At 42.6% G+C, this 14,571-nt stretch overlaps 1 protein-coding gene across 2 annotated transcripts in view; it reads left to right on the top strand.

The window, feature by feature from the left end:
* Positions 1 to 491: 491 nt before the first annotated feature.
* MAP3K5 (mitogen-activated protein kinase kinase kinase 5) overlaps positions 492 to 14,571 on the top strand; it is a 99,394-nt gene continuing 85,314 nt past the window's right edge. The window contains exon 1 of one of the 2 annotated variants that reach the window (XM_061378464.1): positions 492 to 1,263. In XM_061378464.1, coding sequence (XP_061234448.1) covers positions 906 to 1,263 — 358 coding nt within the window. In that variant the 5' untranslated portion in view covers positions 492 to 905. The remainder of the gene's footprint in view (positions 1,264 to 14,571) is intronic. The other variant, XM_061378463.1, reaches the window with a different exon arrangement.

Genomic DNA, 14,571 nt, shown 5'->3' on the forward strand with positions numbered 1-14,571 from the left:
TGAATTCCTTAGACATTCACTCTTGGCCTGCAAATCATCTGAACGGTTGGAATGTTCTCCCTTCATACCACATACTATTTCAAGTGTCAAAGGATTTTTCCCTTTCCCTGGACTTAGGAGGCCTACCCTACAAGGTTAGCTCAGCCTTTGGCTACGTGCTAGTTATCCCAACTTCTTCGTTTCTTTCTGTAGAAGGGGTATTTTCACTAATTATCAACCGTTTCGAGCTGTTCTTGACAGATAGCTTCCAGGCACCCTCGGTACTCTCCAATGGCTGTCACCTCACAAGGGTGCCCAGGGAGCCGAAAAGTGCCATGGGGACGCGGCGCCGCTCACCCGGCCCAAGAGCTCCCAGTCGACACGCGGCGTACGTTATGCGGGAGGGAGGGGGAAGAGGTATTTCTGCCCGGAGGCGGGGCCGGAGGGAGGTGTCCGGCCCTGGGGCCGCCTCAGCCCGCGCCGCCAGTGGTTTCGCAGCTGCCGCTTGGCAAAAGCCGGGGCGCCCGAGAGCGATCGCACAAGTGGTTCCTTGCCACGGTCGAGTAATTTCGCCCCGGAGAGCGGAGCGGCCGGAGAAAGAACGAGGTCCTGGGGGAGGCGGAGGAAGGAGGCTGGGCTGCTGGGGGTCGGCTCGCCGGGCAGCCCTTGTAGGTTGCGGGGGGGTCGGGAACGGCGCGTCATGGTGCCGGCGGCAGACACCGAGGGAGGCTGAGCTCGTCTCCCCGCCTCCGGCAGCCCTCTTTAGCGCCCGAGGGGGGCCTCTCGCTTCAGACCGGCCGCCTCTCCCTCACTAACAGCTCGGCGGGACCGTTCTGGGGCGGGCGGCACAGCATGGCATCCGCCTAACCCTGGACAGCGCTGCAGAGCTCGGGACGCGCCGCGGCGGCGGCGGCTTGTGCGCCGGGATGAGTGACAGCAGCGAGGGGGTCATCAGCTTGCCGGTGCCCAGCCCCATCAGCGAGGAACCGCTGGGCCGGCGGGCGCAGGGAGCCGACGCTGGCGCCCGCAGCCTCTTGCCCGAGTGGACTGAGGATGGCACCGCCGGGCCGGGCATCTCGACGCGGGCCAAGGGTGTCGGTCGGAGGACTGCCGTCACCTACGTGATCAACGAGGCGAGCCAGGGGCCGCTGCTGGCGGCAGAGAGCGGCGCCTTGCAGAGCCTACGGGAGGCGTGCGAGGCGGTGGGCGCCGCGCTGGAGACCCTGCACTTCGGCAAGCTGGACTTCGGTGAGACGGCCGTGCTGGACCGCTTCTACAACGCAGGTGAGAGCGACGTGCCGGGGCTGATCGCTGCCGGGAGTGTTCGGGCCCCAGCCACCCGGGGTTCACCGCGGGGCGGCGGGAGCAGGCGGGTCAGCGGCGGCCGCCCAGTCCTTCGGGGACCGAGACCCGAGGTGCCCCTGCCGCCGTCCCGCCTCGATGACACCCTCCGGCGGCCACGGCAGTTCCGTGAACAGGTAAAAGTGAGTCAGAGCCTGGTTTTGTCCCCTCTGCTAATATGTTTTGGAGCAGAAGCGCTCCGTCAGCAAGCGCGCTGTGAATCAGCACTTGCAGCGCTTGATTTTTACCCGTGGGTTAAACATGACCTAGCTTTCTTTCCCCTAGTCTCCCAGCAGAGCGCAGGGATGCGAGTTTTTGCCACAACACGTTGAGCTTTGCCTGAAACAGGCAGGAGCTGCGAGGCCCCGGGAGCTTTGAAAAGCAGATCTGGCACCAACTGTAGCTCGACAGTTTCTTGGTTCTGACACAGTGTCTGGAGCGCTCCGTGTGTTTGTACTTGGAAGTTTATGCCTCTGGTACTGGTTGCATAAAACGTTTATGGTGGATTGGCTTGAACAAAGAGCTACACGCACCAATCCGGTTAGTTGGCAGAAATCGCCCCCCTACTGCATCCTCTCACTCCGGTTTGCAAGTTTCTCTGCTGTAGAGCTGTCATAGCTACATATGAAGGTGTGGTGTAACCCAAGGTTCTGTGTTATGATTTGCTTGACCCCATTTTTAAAAATTGTAACAAAAAACTTCCCTGTCTTTTTTATGTTATTGGCAGATATATGGTGTGAACATAGAATAAAAAAAAAAAAAAATAGCCTCCTTACTAGATTTGGAAAGACTTCTTACAACTAAAGTCACAGTACTGAATTTGTGGTTTTTTTTGCTTTAAATCAAAAGCAGGAAGTTGACCTGACCTACAATTTTAAGCTTACTGTGTGGTGTGGGTTTTGCGTATGTGAAATAGATGCAAGAAAAAACATGTAAAAACTTTTGGCTGATCTTGTAGTTTCCTCCTCTCCTGGGGAGAAGGGAAGAGAAAGAAAACAAATAAAAACTCCTCAACCCTGGTGGTATTGTAGCCAGTTTCCACAAAAGACTGTTGAGCATGGACATGTATATGGGCGTCATCTCCCTGAAACTCTTCAAGCTTTGCTTCGTGGAATGCTGCTTTCAGCTCAGTGAGGCGGGTGATTCTGAAGCATGCAGTCACAACCTATTTCTTGTGCCTGTAGCAGAGCGGTGTCATTTGAGGTAGTATTCTTGGAAGTCAGAGGAGCCGTCTTCACAGGTGGAAGGCCACAGAGCTTCTGTATGGATCCTATACTCTCCACAAGTGGAGAAGAACTACTTCAGATTTCAGGCACCCTGACACCTCTTCATTCCAGGGCGGGTGAAACCTGAGAGTCTGTTGGTTCTGTTGTGGAAGCTGTTGCATAGTGAGGCCACAGAGTTGAATTATCCGTGGTGTTTTTGTGCCTCATAGGTTGGTTAATTTTTAGATTCTGAGTTGTGCAATAGGCGGAGTCTCGGCAGTTCATGGAGGCTTTCCTTGTAATGGGAGATTTGACTTGAAGTGGGCCCCTTTTAATTCTGGCAGTAGGTGTCTGGCATATAGTGCTACATAACTGCACACTTATGTAATATCATTTGCTTATTTCAATGGCTTTTGAGCAAACTGTGTAAATGTGAAAACATTACTTTTTCTTTCAGTAGTGTTTAGCTGTGGGAATGTAATCCAAATGTTGCAAAACAGGAAAAATACTTTGCCATTCTGCTTTAGTAGCGAAGTCCATAAACATGTCAAGAACTAAGAGGGTTCATCCTATTGAGCCTCTGGACTTAAAGGGAGCTGGAGGTAGACGTTTGTGTCGGCTCTACTTTGTACTGTTTGATCTGAGGAGTCATAAACCAGCTGCAGTCCTGAAACTGCATTGTGCTGCTGGCTCTAATGCTGAATGTAGGTCTAGAAACTGTGAGGTTTGCATACTTGTTTCTTTATTCCTGTTGCGTTTTATTTAATCCTGTTGCATTTAAAGAGTAGAAGCTGCTTAAGCTGAAGAATGAAGATGGAAGAAAACCAGAAAGGTCACGGAGGGTGTAACTGATTCATTTTTATTTTTTTTTTTCACAGATTCATTATTTTTACTTTTCAACTGCTTTAACAAGGTGTAGGGCTGTGCATCTGTAGGTGACCTGGACTCCTTCCCTATTACCTTTCTTGTTCTCTCTCTTTCTGTGTTGCTTTCAATGATCAAAGAGGATATTAGTAATATTTTTTAAAGAATGTCTGCACAGTACATTATTTAAAGTAGTGTGGGAAAATAATACAAGCATGACTGGATGTCAAATATTTCAGCAGGAAACATAATTTCAAATTAGGTGATAGTTAATTGGTCATATTCAAGATACTAAGTTTTACTGGACTTATTGTAACAGCCAACTAACTTACAAGAGTAAGGAATGATGTGATTTCGTGAAGGTTCAGAAAATAGAGCTTATAACTGAATGAATTAAACCTCAACTCTCATAATGCATATAAATCAACTGTGATTTGGTGGGGGGAAGAGTTACAGTATACCATCCGTCAGTCATGAGGCCTTCCCATTTTAATATCTTGTTTCTGCTTTGTGTAAGTACTGTGAACTCTTGGTGATCTCTGATGTAGGTTCACTTCATGCCTTTCACTGCTTCAAAGAGAGCTTCAAGGAGCATTAAATAAAAGTCTAATCTCAGGTGTAAATACTCATCATCTGCTCTAAATGTATATTAGCCTACTAATAATCTGCCAGCTTCAGTCAACCGATGGTCCTTAAATGTGGAGACATAATTAGCAGTGCATATAACTAGTGGGTAGGTCTCAGCTATGTATAATTGGACTATTCAAGCATCAAATATTATGAATGAGCCTATTCTAGTATTTTTGCTTGCATGTTTTGAATTCTGCTTGATTTCAGAGAAAAAAATTTGCTTCTTGAGAAGCAAGTGTCAAATCAACCCTAGAAACTGCTGAAAAAGTGTTTAAACATCTATTTTTGTCAGATATTTATCACCTTTTCCTCCACTTAAAAAGCTAATAAGGTGAGGAGGGGAAAATCTAGCCCAAATCATTGCAAAACTCAATGTATCTGGGTTTGATCCACTGTCTCAAGGGTTTTTTTTGCTTCACAAAGAGGATACTTAGAGTTATGGTGGTTTTGTTTGCTTGTTTTCACTCCAGTTGTATTAAGTTGCTGTAGGTCTCTCTTAAATTCAGCTTAATTTCTCAACAATTCAGGAATATTTAAAAAGACAATTAAAGACTTGCCAACAACTAGCAGGGAAGCCTTTCTACTTTTTACTAGTCATGGTGTTTTAAAGGTTACTAGCCATTCATATTGTAATTAAATGGTATTTTCTCTACATTATAAAGAACAGATCTGCCTGTTGTTGATTTGCCTTTTTTTTTACTTTTTTTTTTTTTTTTTTTTTTAAATTGCTCAGTTCCTCTTGAAAACTGAGCCATAAATGAGCTCTGAGTACTTGGAGCTTCTTTTGCTTGGGTAAGCATTTTTAATTTTCTTTCCCATCTTTTTTAGGCAGCTGGAATTAGGATGTGAAGATCTTTTATACATTTTGTATTCCACAAATGCATCGACTAGATGAACAGAGTGTATTAAATAAATACAAAAGGAAAAATTGCCATAAAAAGCAAGAAAGCAGGAATAGATAATCTGGGTCAACTCTTCATGGGAGGGAGGTGCTCTATGTCAAGGTAATTTCTTCACACAAGCTTTAGGATTAATCATATTTTTGTTAATCTAAGAAATGTCTTATTTATGTTGTAATCTGGCATTTTACTTTTAAATTTTATTGATTTTTAAAGGGCAGGCTAAATTAGGGGTGAGTGTTGACTAGCAAGACAGGTGGTGTGCAAGTGTTAAAACCAACCTAACTAATAAAGAGGGTATTGGAGTGACCTGCAGAGTACAGCACTGTAAAGGTGAAAGCTGTGCTTTTTCTTCTTGAAGAAGTTACTGATCTCATGTTTGGGGGAGGTACACCTTAAGTAGTAAGAGAGAAACTTCATTGGAAATTTGCCTTATTCTGAAGTAACTTAAATCCTTTCTTGGAGAAACTTGCATTGACTCATAGTTCATGGATAGAAGACTCCTTAGTTTATTCTCTTCAGCTGCGTGTTCCTCCTGCTTGCAGGCCTTGCAGGATTAAGCTACAGAATATCTTCATCTTGCAAAGATGTAAAATTAAATTTTTTGAAGAATGGCAATTTTGTCAGAAGCACAGAGTCAAGCCTTCTGACTTTTGTGAATGATCTCAGAGGGACTGACTGATGGAAGATGAGAGAGATTACACAGTGACTAAGGAGGATCTGGGTTTTCTCATCTGCGCAGTCACTTGTGTTGGGATGGTTCTCAAGCTAAGCATAGTAAGTCATACAAATATCTGCTTGTAACTTTAATGTTGTCTTATATTGGGGAATTTAATTTTCTTCAGCTTCTTATGCTCAAGTTTCATAAATTAGCAGCCCATAGAGTATTTCATACTAACTCTGTTGTGTGGGTCCAGTGAGATAATTCCCCAGAACAGCAATGACTGACTAAAATGGAGTTCATCAAATGAGAGATAGTAAAATAGGTTTAGTGTATGTTTGTTTCTGGAACTCAGCATCATTGCTTTTAGAATTCATGCAGGCAAGGGCTGGAAATTGGCAGTGTCAGCTTATTGGGCTTAGAAACATATTGTAGAATGTGCTTGAGAGTCTTGGCATATAAAGGGACAAAATCTTCAGAAAGCTAGTACAGTCACTTGTGTGAAAGTGAACTTAGCTTGGAAGATGCTCCACGCCTAATTTGTTTTTGCAGACTTTACAGAACGTTTGTGAATGGTGCATTTATATACATTTACAGGCATACAGAAATGCAGTAAAGCAGTACCAGGGCTCAAATGCAGTCTTGCAGTTACTTCCTTTTATATTTATATGCTAAATAAGTTACCTGGAAGTTCTCTGACTCTGACAGGCTAATGCAAACTCTCCTCTTAAACCCAAAAGAGGTGATGTTCTTTCAAGACTCATGTTCTTGATTCTAGCAATTATGGTAAAAAAAAAAAAAAAAAGAAGAAAAAAAAGAAAAAAAAAGAAAAGCAGCATGCTTCCTACCATGTTAACTGTTTTTAGGAGTAAAAAGTCACTTCCAGAGACAGAGAGTAACTGCAAGCTTTATTCTACTCCATGTTGTATCTCAGACTGATTAGGTGTGTTTCACCTCTTTTTCTCTGTACTTCCAGATTATCATTTTTTTCATTTCACTCACAGTTTTGTCAGACACTTGCAATGCTGCACATGCTTTCTGTGACTATGCAGCGCTTGCTTCCATCAGTTATTTACCTTTTTGGTGCTCACAACCCCCACTTCTCCAGGTGCTGCTGAATCACCCCTACTCTTTTTATACCATTGTGACTAGAGAATCTCTGTTCCAAATGATAATTCTCCCTAAGACAGCCGAAGTTATTTTGATGCATTATTCTTGTCCAATTTCAGAGTCAAAGGCATCTACTAAAAAAAAAGTTTGGTCTCATTACCGGTATAACTAGAGTTGCATTTCAGCAGCACTATGTTGCAAATGATGAGTCGGAGCAAGAAAGGCCATGTAGTTTAATAATGCAGGTGGTGTGCAGAATAGAGTTGATGATGAGAGCCATACTCTCAAGATGTCATACATGTCAGGGAAGTACATAAGTACCAAGTCTTTGTGTCTGAACATGTTACATATTGTAACATTTAAATGGAGTGGGCTATAAACCTCCTTTTGACTCTGGATATTCATCGTGAACTCTAATAAAAGGTGTCATTAGAAACCTAAAACACATACTTGGCACATCTTCAACATAAAATAGTATTTCATTCTGAAACACCTGATGTGAACTTCTTCAGGTCTCTCCCTGAGATGAAAGTCTTGCACAGCCACATAGCTGTGCCCACAGCACAGATGCATGATACTAGTGTGAATTTCCAGCCGTTTCTATAATGTAAATAATAATAATAAATGATTTGCAGTACTATTTTACTAAATCTCCCAGTGATATTGGTGAGACACCTGGATAGACAATCCACATCCAGGCTTTTGTTGGTTGGTTTATTGGAAATGGCAAGCTTTTGAAATACTACCTCCTCTGCTAAGTGCATCAGGGTGTGTCATGGTTTAAGCCCAGCTGGTAACTCAGGACCATGCAGCAGCTTGCTCACTTCCCCCCATCCACTTTCCCCCCACCCGGAGGGATGGGGAGGAGAGTCAAAAGAATGTAACTAACTCTCACCGGTTGAGATAAGAACAGTCCAGTAACTAAGATGTAACACAAACTCACTACTGTTACCACAATAATAATAATGATAAGGGAAATAACAAGAGAAGAGAATACAATTGCTCACCATCTGCCAACTGATACCCAGCTCGATCTGAGCAGTGATCGGGGCCTTCTGGGTAACTGCCCCCAGTTTATATACTGGGCATGACGTGCTGTGGTATGGAATACCCCTTTGGTCAGTTTGGGTCAGGTGTCCTGTCTCTGCTTCCTCCTGACTTCCCCTCCTCCCTGGCAGAGCATAAGACTCAGAAAGTCCTTGGTCAGAGTAAACATTACTAAGCAGCAACTAAAAACGTTGGTGTTATCAGTGCTGCTCCCAGGCTGAAAGTCAAAAACACAATACTGCATCAGCTACTAAGAAGGAGAAAAATGGCTGCTACTGCTAAACCCAGGACAGGGTGTTATAACTAGTTTTCAAGTACTGAGGGAGAAATGCAGATTATGAAATTATTACGGTATCTTAAAATACAGTAAAGATGTAAAGCTCATCATGAGGCTACTGTTTGAGTAGACATCATGAAAGTATATTCATCAGTGGAGAAAAGGCTGAATGGAGCTAGATAAGTGCTTTTTTAGAATGATGCAGAAGAAAGCCTGTGACTGATTTTATTTATTTGTTTGTTTTTTCCTCCAGTTTGCATTTCTGTAGCTCTGAACAGGATGCGTCATACAGAAATGACTGCTGAATTTGCTGCAGCCATGATAAGAATTTGACTTCTCTTTTCAGTTGTTTTCTAAAGCAAAGAAAATACAAAAAGCTGTAAATGTGGCACATGCCAACAAAATGAAACAAACTGTGTTAAAGCCTAGAGGATTAAGGGAAAAATAGAAAAAGCATAGTGGTGCATAATTGAGCACCATTATCCACAGTAAATTTTCATGTCTGTTATGATCTTATATAAAGTCAAGTTAAGCTACTGAAATCTTCAGTTTTATGGCAGTTCATTTCCTTTTGTCTCTCAGTAGGGAAAGCCTGAGTTTTAAGGGTATTCTGTAGTGCTGATCATTTAAAGCTTGTTCCTTTTTTCCCCCAGCCCTTTGGAGCAGTCACAATTTAAAATTGCTGCATTTGCATGCATAGTTAACCTGCAGATTGTATTTGTATGTTATACCCAGAGAAAATAATTAAAAGTAAGTTCAGTGGTGCAAAAATTTTAGGGATTTTACACATTTGTGGATAACAAAATGGAAGTTATTGCTGGAATTCCCATCTTTCATAGCAGGCTCCCTGCTCTAGATTGTTCCGGAACATCCACTGTCCATATTGGTCTCCTATCACTTATTTTGTGTGGCTTCTCAGGGAGTTTAATTCAGCGATACAGATACATGCAGAGAAGGACAGCATTTGTTAGAATGAGAAAGACATATGAAACAATGAAGTCATCTTGTACAGCACGGTGTTTGTGTGATAGATGACAGCAGAATCTGTTTTGACAATTGGGGAATATTCTGATAATCACTGATGGGTGGATTTCTGTAAGAAGTTTGTAATTGTTTGTATTCCATGAGAAAATGAACCTCAGGCTGAGCTTGACATGCAGGCACAGACTGCTTCTTTTTAGAGTGTGCTACTTTTTTTCTTTTTCCCTCCGAGACCAAATTTATGCCTTGACTGGAGCAGATATAATCCTTCAGTTATGAAGAACTGCTGATCAGCTAATAACAACAGCATGCCAGAATTACATTCTCTTCTAAATTGTGTCCGCCTTTACTCACAACCTTTAGGTTGTGTTCAGATGCAGCATGGAGCTTAAAGATTTCCCACAGACTGACTCATTTGAAGTCAGTGGGAATCAGCACTCTTTCAAATCCCACAAGAAACATACATTTTGATTATGGAGCCTTGTAAAAATCTGGCTCTGCATTTCTCCTGTACTGTAATAAAGTAAATGAGTTGCTGTGGGACTTGCTGATGGCATCAGTGTATGTCTCGCGCAGAGAGGGTGCTCTGGGTGAGTAAGCAGCTGGTGCTTTCAGTGGTGAGGACAGCTTTTCAGTGATGTCTTCATAGAATAGTTATCCGCAGCTCTTGCAGGGAGCTGTCCGATCTCCTTCCCTTTGCACAATACCTGCCTGATACAGGTGTAATGCTACTTTCAGTACAATCTTTCTGGTTTCTAGGCACTATAGACTGAAACCTTCAGTCCGTGAAGTGTGGAGATACAGATTAAATAATTAAAATAGTTGAAAGTTCTTCAGCACCTTCCAATGGACTTAAATGCTTCAAAAAGAATTTTGTTCTGTGACGTGCAAGAGTGCCCATGTCAGTTGTTTCACCAAAGCAGAGAAGGCCCTGGGTGTGAACAAGGAACAGACACTAATGTAGCAAGAGGAAAGGAACAGTTGTATCACTGCAGGATTTCATTTATGATTCTGAAGTGGGGCTGCTCGCGCTCGGGATAAATTTATCCAGTTATGCTGACACAATAGCAACGCGCTTTGTGTAACTCCAGCACAGAGGCATGCCCGTAAGATTAAAGCTCCTACTTCCGCTGCTCCACCTTCAATATGGTTTTTACAGGTACACACACTTTTAAAAGTGCGATAGTGCTGCTTTTTCTCTCTAGAAAAATATCTCTGAGGGGAAACATGATAGATGTGTGCCATAATTTTGAGTTTTGTTGGTTTATTACAGCCTTTGAATGCAGTATCTAAGATAAGGTTTCTCATCTTTCCTCCAGGAATGTTTATGGGTGATCAATATGAAAATGGATGGACTTTAATCTGAAAGCATGTGTCCTGACAACTGGTTCTGCTTCCATGTGGTGGCAATAACGTGGCGTGATGGTGAAAGCCAGGTTTTTGGCTGTGTACTCCATCCTGTCTTCACTTGCTCCTTGCAGCTCATGTCATCAGTGGAAGTGACATGTGGCATCTGTGGGGAAGGAGCTATTTGCCTTCTGAACGCAACCTCGTCTTCCAGATCACAGTTGGAAATTAGAAATTTTTGCCAGGTGGTTGGTGTGAAGAGCTGGGAATTCTTCCAGCTCTCCTTGAGAGTGGACTTTGGTCAGTTCTGAACACTACCATCATTCCTGGGTCCAGTGCTGTTGCAAAAGGCTCAGTGACACTGTCCCAGTCACTTTCACTAGAAAAAGCAGTTGGTACCTGTGTAAATAAACTTAAGGCCTGTTTATTTATGTTCTGTTGTTTCTCTGAAGTCGGTTTCAACTTTTGTTTTCTGCAGACGTGAACTCCTTTGGTACTTCATATAGTAATAAATATACTTCATTGTGTCTGCCTTGTGATACTTGGAGTCCTTTAACATGTATTCTCCTCCAAGGGTTTTCAGTGACCTTGCAAATCATGCAAACTGCTGTGCAGAAACTATTTGCTTTGCTTATGATGATGAAGCTTATTTCAGAAGGTAAACTTCCCTGATGAATACCTTCAACATTTGTATGTGATTCACATTTCAAGACTGTGAAGCCTATGTGAATCTACTTTCCACAACTGTTTTTTATGAGTGTATGTTAATTTGGAGAGGAACAGAACTTCTTAAAGATTTGTTTGTTTTGAGACTATGACTCAAAACCTTGGTGGCTCTAGTTTCATTTTGTTTCTGCTGGAGTTTTTTACTACTTTTATGTTTATTGTCATTGAATTTGGGGATTTTAATGATTTATTAACCGGGAGTAACAACTCCAGTTCTAGTGAATGTCGCACATATGAAGCATAGGAGAAACTGAAAAAAGTGGCACTTCCAAAATACTGTGTACAGTTATAACATTGTTATACAAATTATTCTTTTTTTAAAGGATGACTGTGGAGGGGAGGAAGGAGCATATCCCCCAGTCCTGCAGCTCTCAAGGGAGGAGGGGAAAAAAGGCATTACTCTTGCTGGAGCAGGCTGATGCAGCCAGGGCTGTTGTCTTTGAGGAAATGCTGGGATCTTGCAGCAGTGCCTGCTTTTGACCTGTTCTAGAAGGATTACATTCTTTGCTACCCCTAGATCAGAGTGAGCAGAGGACTTTGGGTGGGTTGTTTGTTTGTTTTCCTCTTCTACTTGCTCTCAGACAAAGGGTAGCACATGGGTGCTGCCCTGACTTACTACAGCCATAGGAGGCTCTCTGGGTGGTGAAGTCTGAACTTGACATGGCATTGCGGAGTCCACGTCTAGAGCTGTAGAGAAAGTACTTCCTCAGTCTCTCAGCATGAGGGAGCAAGCCCTTTGGCCTGGGCTAGAGCTGGCGATGGGTAGTGCACACTGTTTTCTGCACAAGCCTTTTCCTAGGCTGGACTCTGTATGTGCAGCATTGTCCAGAGTTGAAACTGCATGATGCAGCCCAACCCAGCTGTGTTAGCAGCTTTTTGTTGGACCAGCCTCAGGGTATGTGACAGAACTCTGTTTGCAGATGAGTTTTCAAGTGTCTCTGCCACTGAAAGAGCTTGTATTGAAGCTTTACTTGAATGCACTTATTTCTTTGAGGCTTAGTAGGAGCAAAAGTTTGTGGAGGTCAGTTAAGTGCGAAGTGGTTTTAACTTGGTTTAAATACCTCAGGCACTTGGGCATATTTCACAATTTTGAGGAAAATGGAGAAAGTGCTAAAAAGTATGCATTCTAAAAGTGTTCCACAAAAGAAGCAAGAAAATAAGGATTCTTCCCAGTAATTCTCTTACCAGAACTCATGATCTCCCTTTTCCAGCTGATGCAAGAAGGCCATTAAAAATGCTAGGAAAATGGACTAATCTAAAGCAAGAACTTCAGGCAGCCCCTGCCAGATGGGTGTGTAACTGGAAAACTTCCAGTCCCTTTTGTGGCTTAACCACTTGCATTTTGGTCTGTTTGCAGTGTCCCAGAAGTGTCTCTGCTTTGAATGATCGGTGTGTTGACAACCTGATATTTTGTCTCTCTCTTCTCTGTTCAAGTACTTTAACAGTAGCTCCAGTGGAAAAATTTCCTGGTAGGCAGACTTGCCAAGCCTTAGTGGATTTCAGTGTACACTGTGGCTTGCTGCAAGCTGGCAGGTGCCTGTCTTCAGTAGAAGAAACATGAGAAATTATTTATTCCTTGTACATTATGATTTGATGCTATTGGTAATTTCTAGCTATACTTTTGCAGTAGAACTGTCTTAGACTTCCAACACTAAAAGACCTAGTTCACATGGCATATTTTGAAATAATCTGTAATGCTGATAAATAAATTCAAGTAAGGTGACAGTTACTGCAAAGTGTATATCAATATCAGAAAAGAGAATTATCCTCCTGATGAGAGTATACTGCTGCCTCTCTCTAGCTGCAGTGCTAAATAGGGTGAGAACTAAATTCCATTTTTGTATGTATTTCCTCTCTCAGTAAGTAGGACTGTTAGAAAAGTTGAGTATATTGCGTCCTTTTGATGTGCAGTCCCATGGTGGCTTAAGTGGGTGAAAAACTGGACTAAAACACTTCTCCCTGGTGCTGCTTTCAGCATTGTGAGTTAAGTGATGAGGTAGGTCAGGTAGCTGATCTGATTGCTCACCCCTGTACAGCTTTCTACTGAGTAAGTTCTCTGAGCTGAGTGTGCATTCCAGAGGACAGACCAAAAGGACTCCAGCAGCCTGAGTTGAGATTGCCTAAAGGTGTGGTTTCACGTTATTCTTGATCCTGCCTCAGTGTGGGTTGCCTCATATCCTTTCATCTTCCGGTAAGGTTGGCTAAGGAGCATGTTTTAAGTTTGCTGTGCCAGCTGTTTGTGCTCTCAGCCTGATGTTTTTCAGAAGCTTTCAGTTTATGGGAAGGTTTGAAAACATTGCATACGTTTTCCCCTGTATTGGAACAAAAAACTTCAGGACATCTCATCAGCTGAAAGTTCAATGATTCTCCCACTTGAACTAATATTTGTGACTACGTCTGCTATCAAATAAGAGCAGTCATGGGTACCAGAGTTTAGTTGCCTGTGCTGTTACATTGTTAACACTTCTGGCATGCTTTTGGCCTGGGCCAACTAGTACAGGGTCAGTAGCATTCCCAGTGGCCAGCCTGAACACAGCAACTTCAAGATGGGAGGTAAACCATTCCAGGCCGCTTGGCCTTCATGCAGAAGTGGGGTCTGGAGCACATTTAAAGAATCAGGATTGCTTTACTGGTTTCCTAGTTTAGATGTAACAAGTCTGCTGCTTTGAAGAGGCTTGAAGCTTGTGCTGCCAGCTGAGAGTGTGCAGAGTTGCAGTGCCTTATCTGTTCAGGAAGATGGGTTAAAGAAAATGCACACTTCTAGCAGCTATCTTAGCATCCAAATTCATCTTTTTTGGAGACCTTAAAATGAGTGAAGGGTAGTACATAGCTATTGCAAGTCTTAGGCTTCAATAGTCGTCAAATAAACTGCTAATATGTGCTGTATGTTGGAAAGGAATCTTTCCAAAGAAACACCTTATAGAATTATATTAAAAGTACAGCATTTGTGTGTCTTTTCCTGCATGGATCATCAGTTCCTTTTGTATCTGCGTGTAACATGCCAAAAGTTGTGATGAAATACGATGTAAATTTTGATTTTCCATTTCAGTCCAACTGTAAGGCATAAATGAGAGATTACCTCTCAGTTCCTGTTTTGATAAAAGATACAATAATTTTCAGTGATTAATTTCAGCATAATATAACTGCTCTGCATTACTGCAATTATACTAAAAAGCCAACAGTGTGGAAAATTAAGAAGGTTGACTGCGAAGGAAACAAATGAAGGTTCAAAAGCTTAATTTGTACTTATGCTATTGCAAATTATTTGTGCAGTGCTGTCAGAATCGGTTAATAAGTTTCATGGATTAATGTGCTGGCCTTTGTATCCAGGTATTTTTGGACAAGTCTCAGTATTCCCCAGAGTGAAAGAGCGGTTAGTCTGCTCAAAATGAATGTGTGAGTAGGTGGTAGTTATTGTCACTTTTTTTTTTTTTTCAGTGTCTCAAATGCTTCTTAATGCTAAATAATTCTTCTTTTTAGAAGTTGAAGAGGCTGAAGCATGAG

Source organism: Neopsephotus bourkii, unplaced genomic scaffold (assembly GCF_033783945.1).
Source record: "Neopsephotus bourkii isolate Nb327-2 ecotype Australia unplaced genomic scaffold, CSIRO-AGI_Nbou_v1 NB_1765, whole genome shotgun sequence".
NCBI classification, from domain to species: domain Eukaryota; kingdom Metazoa; phylum Chordata; class Aves; order Psittaciformes; family Psittacidae; genus Neopsephotus; species Neopsephotus bourkii.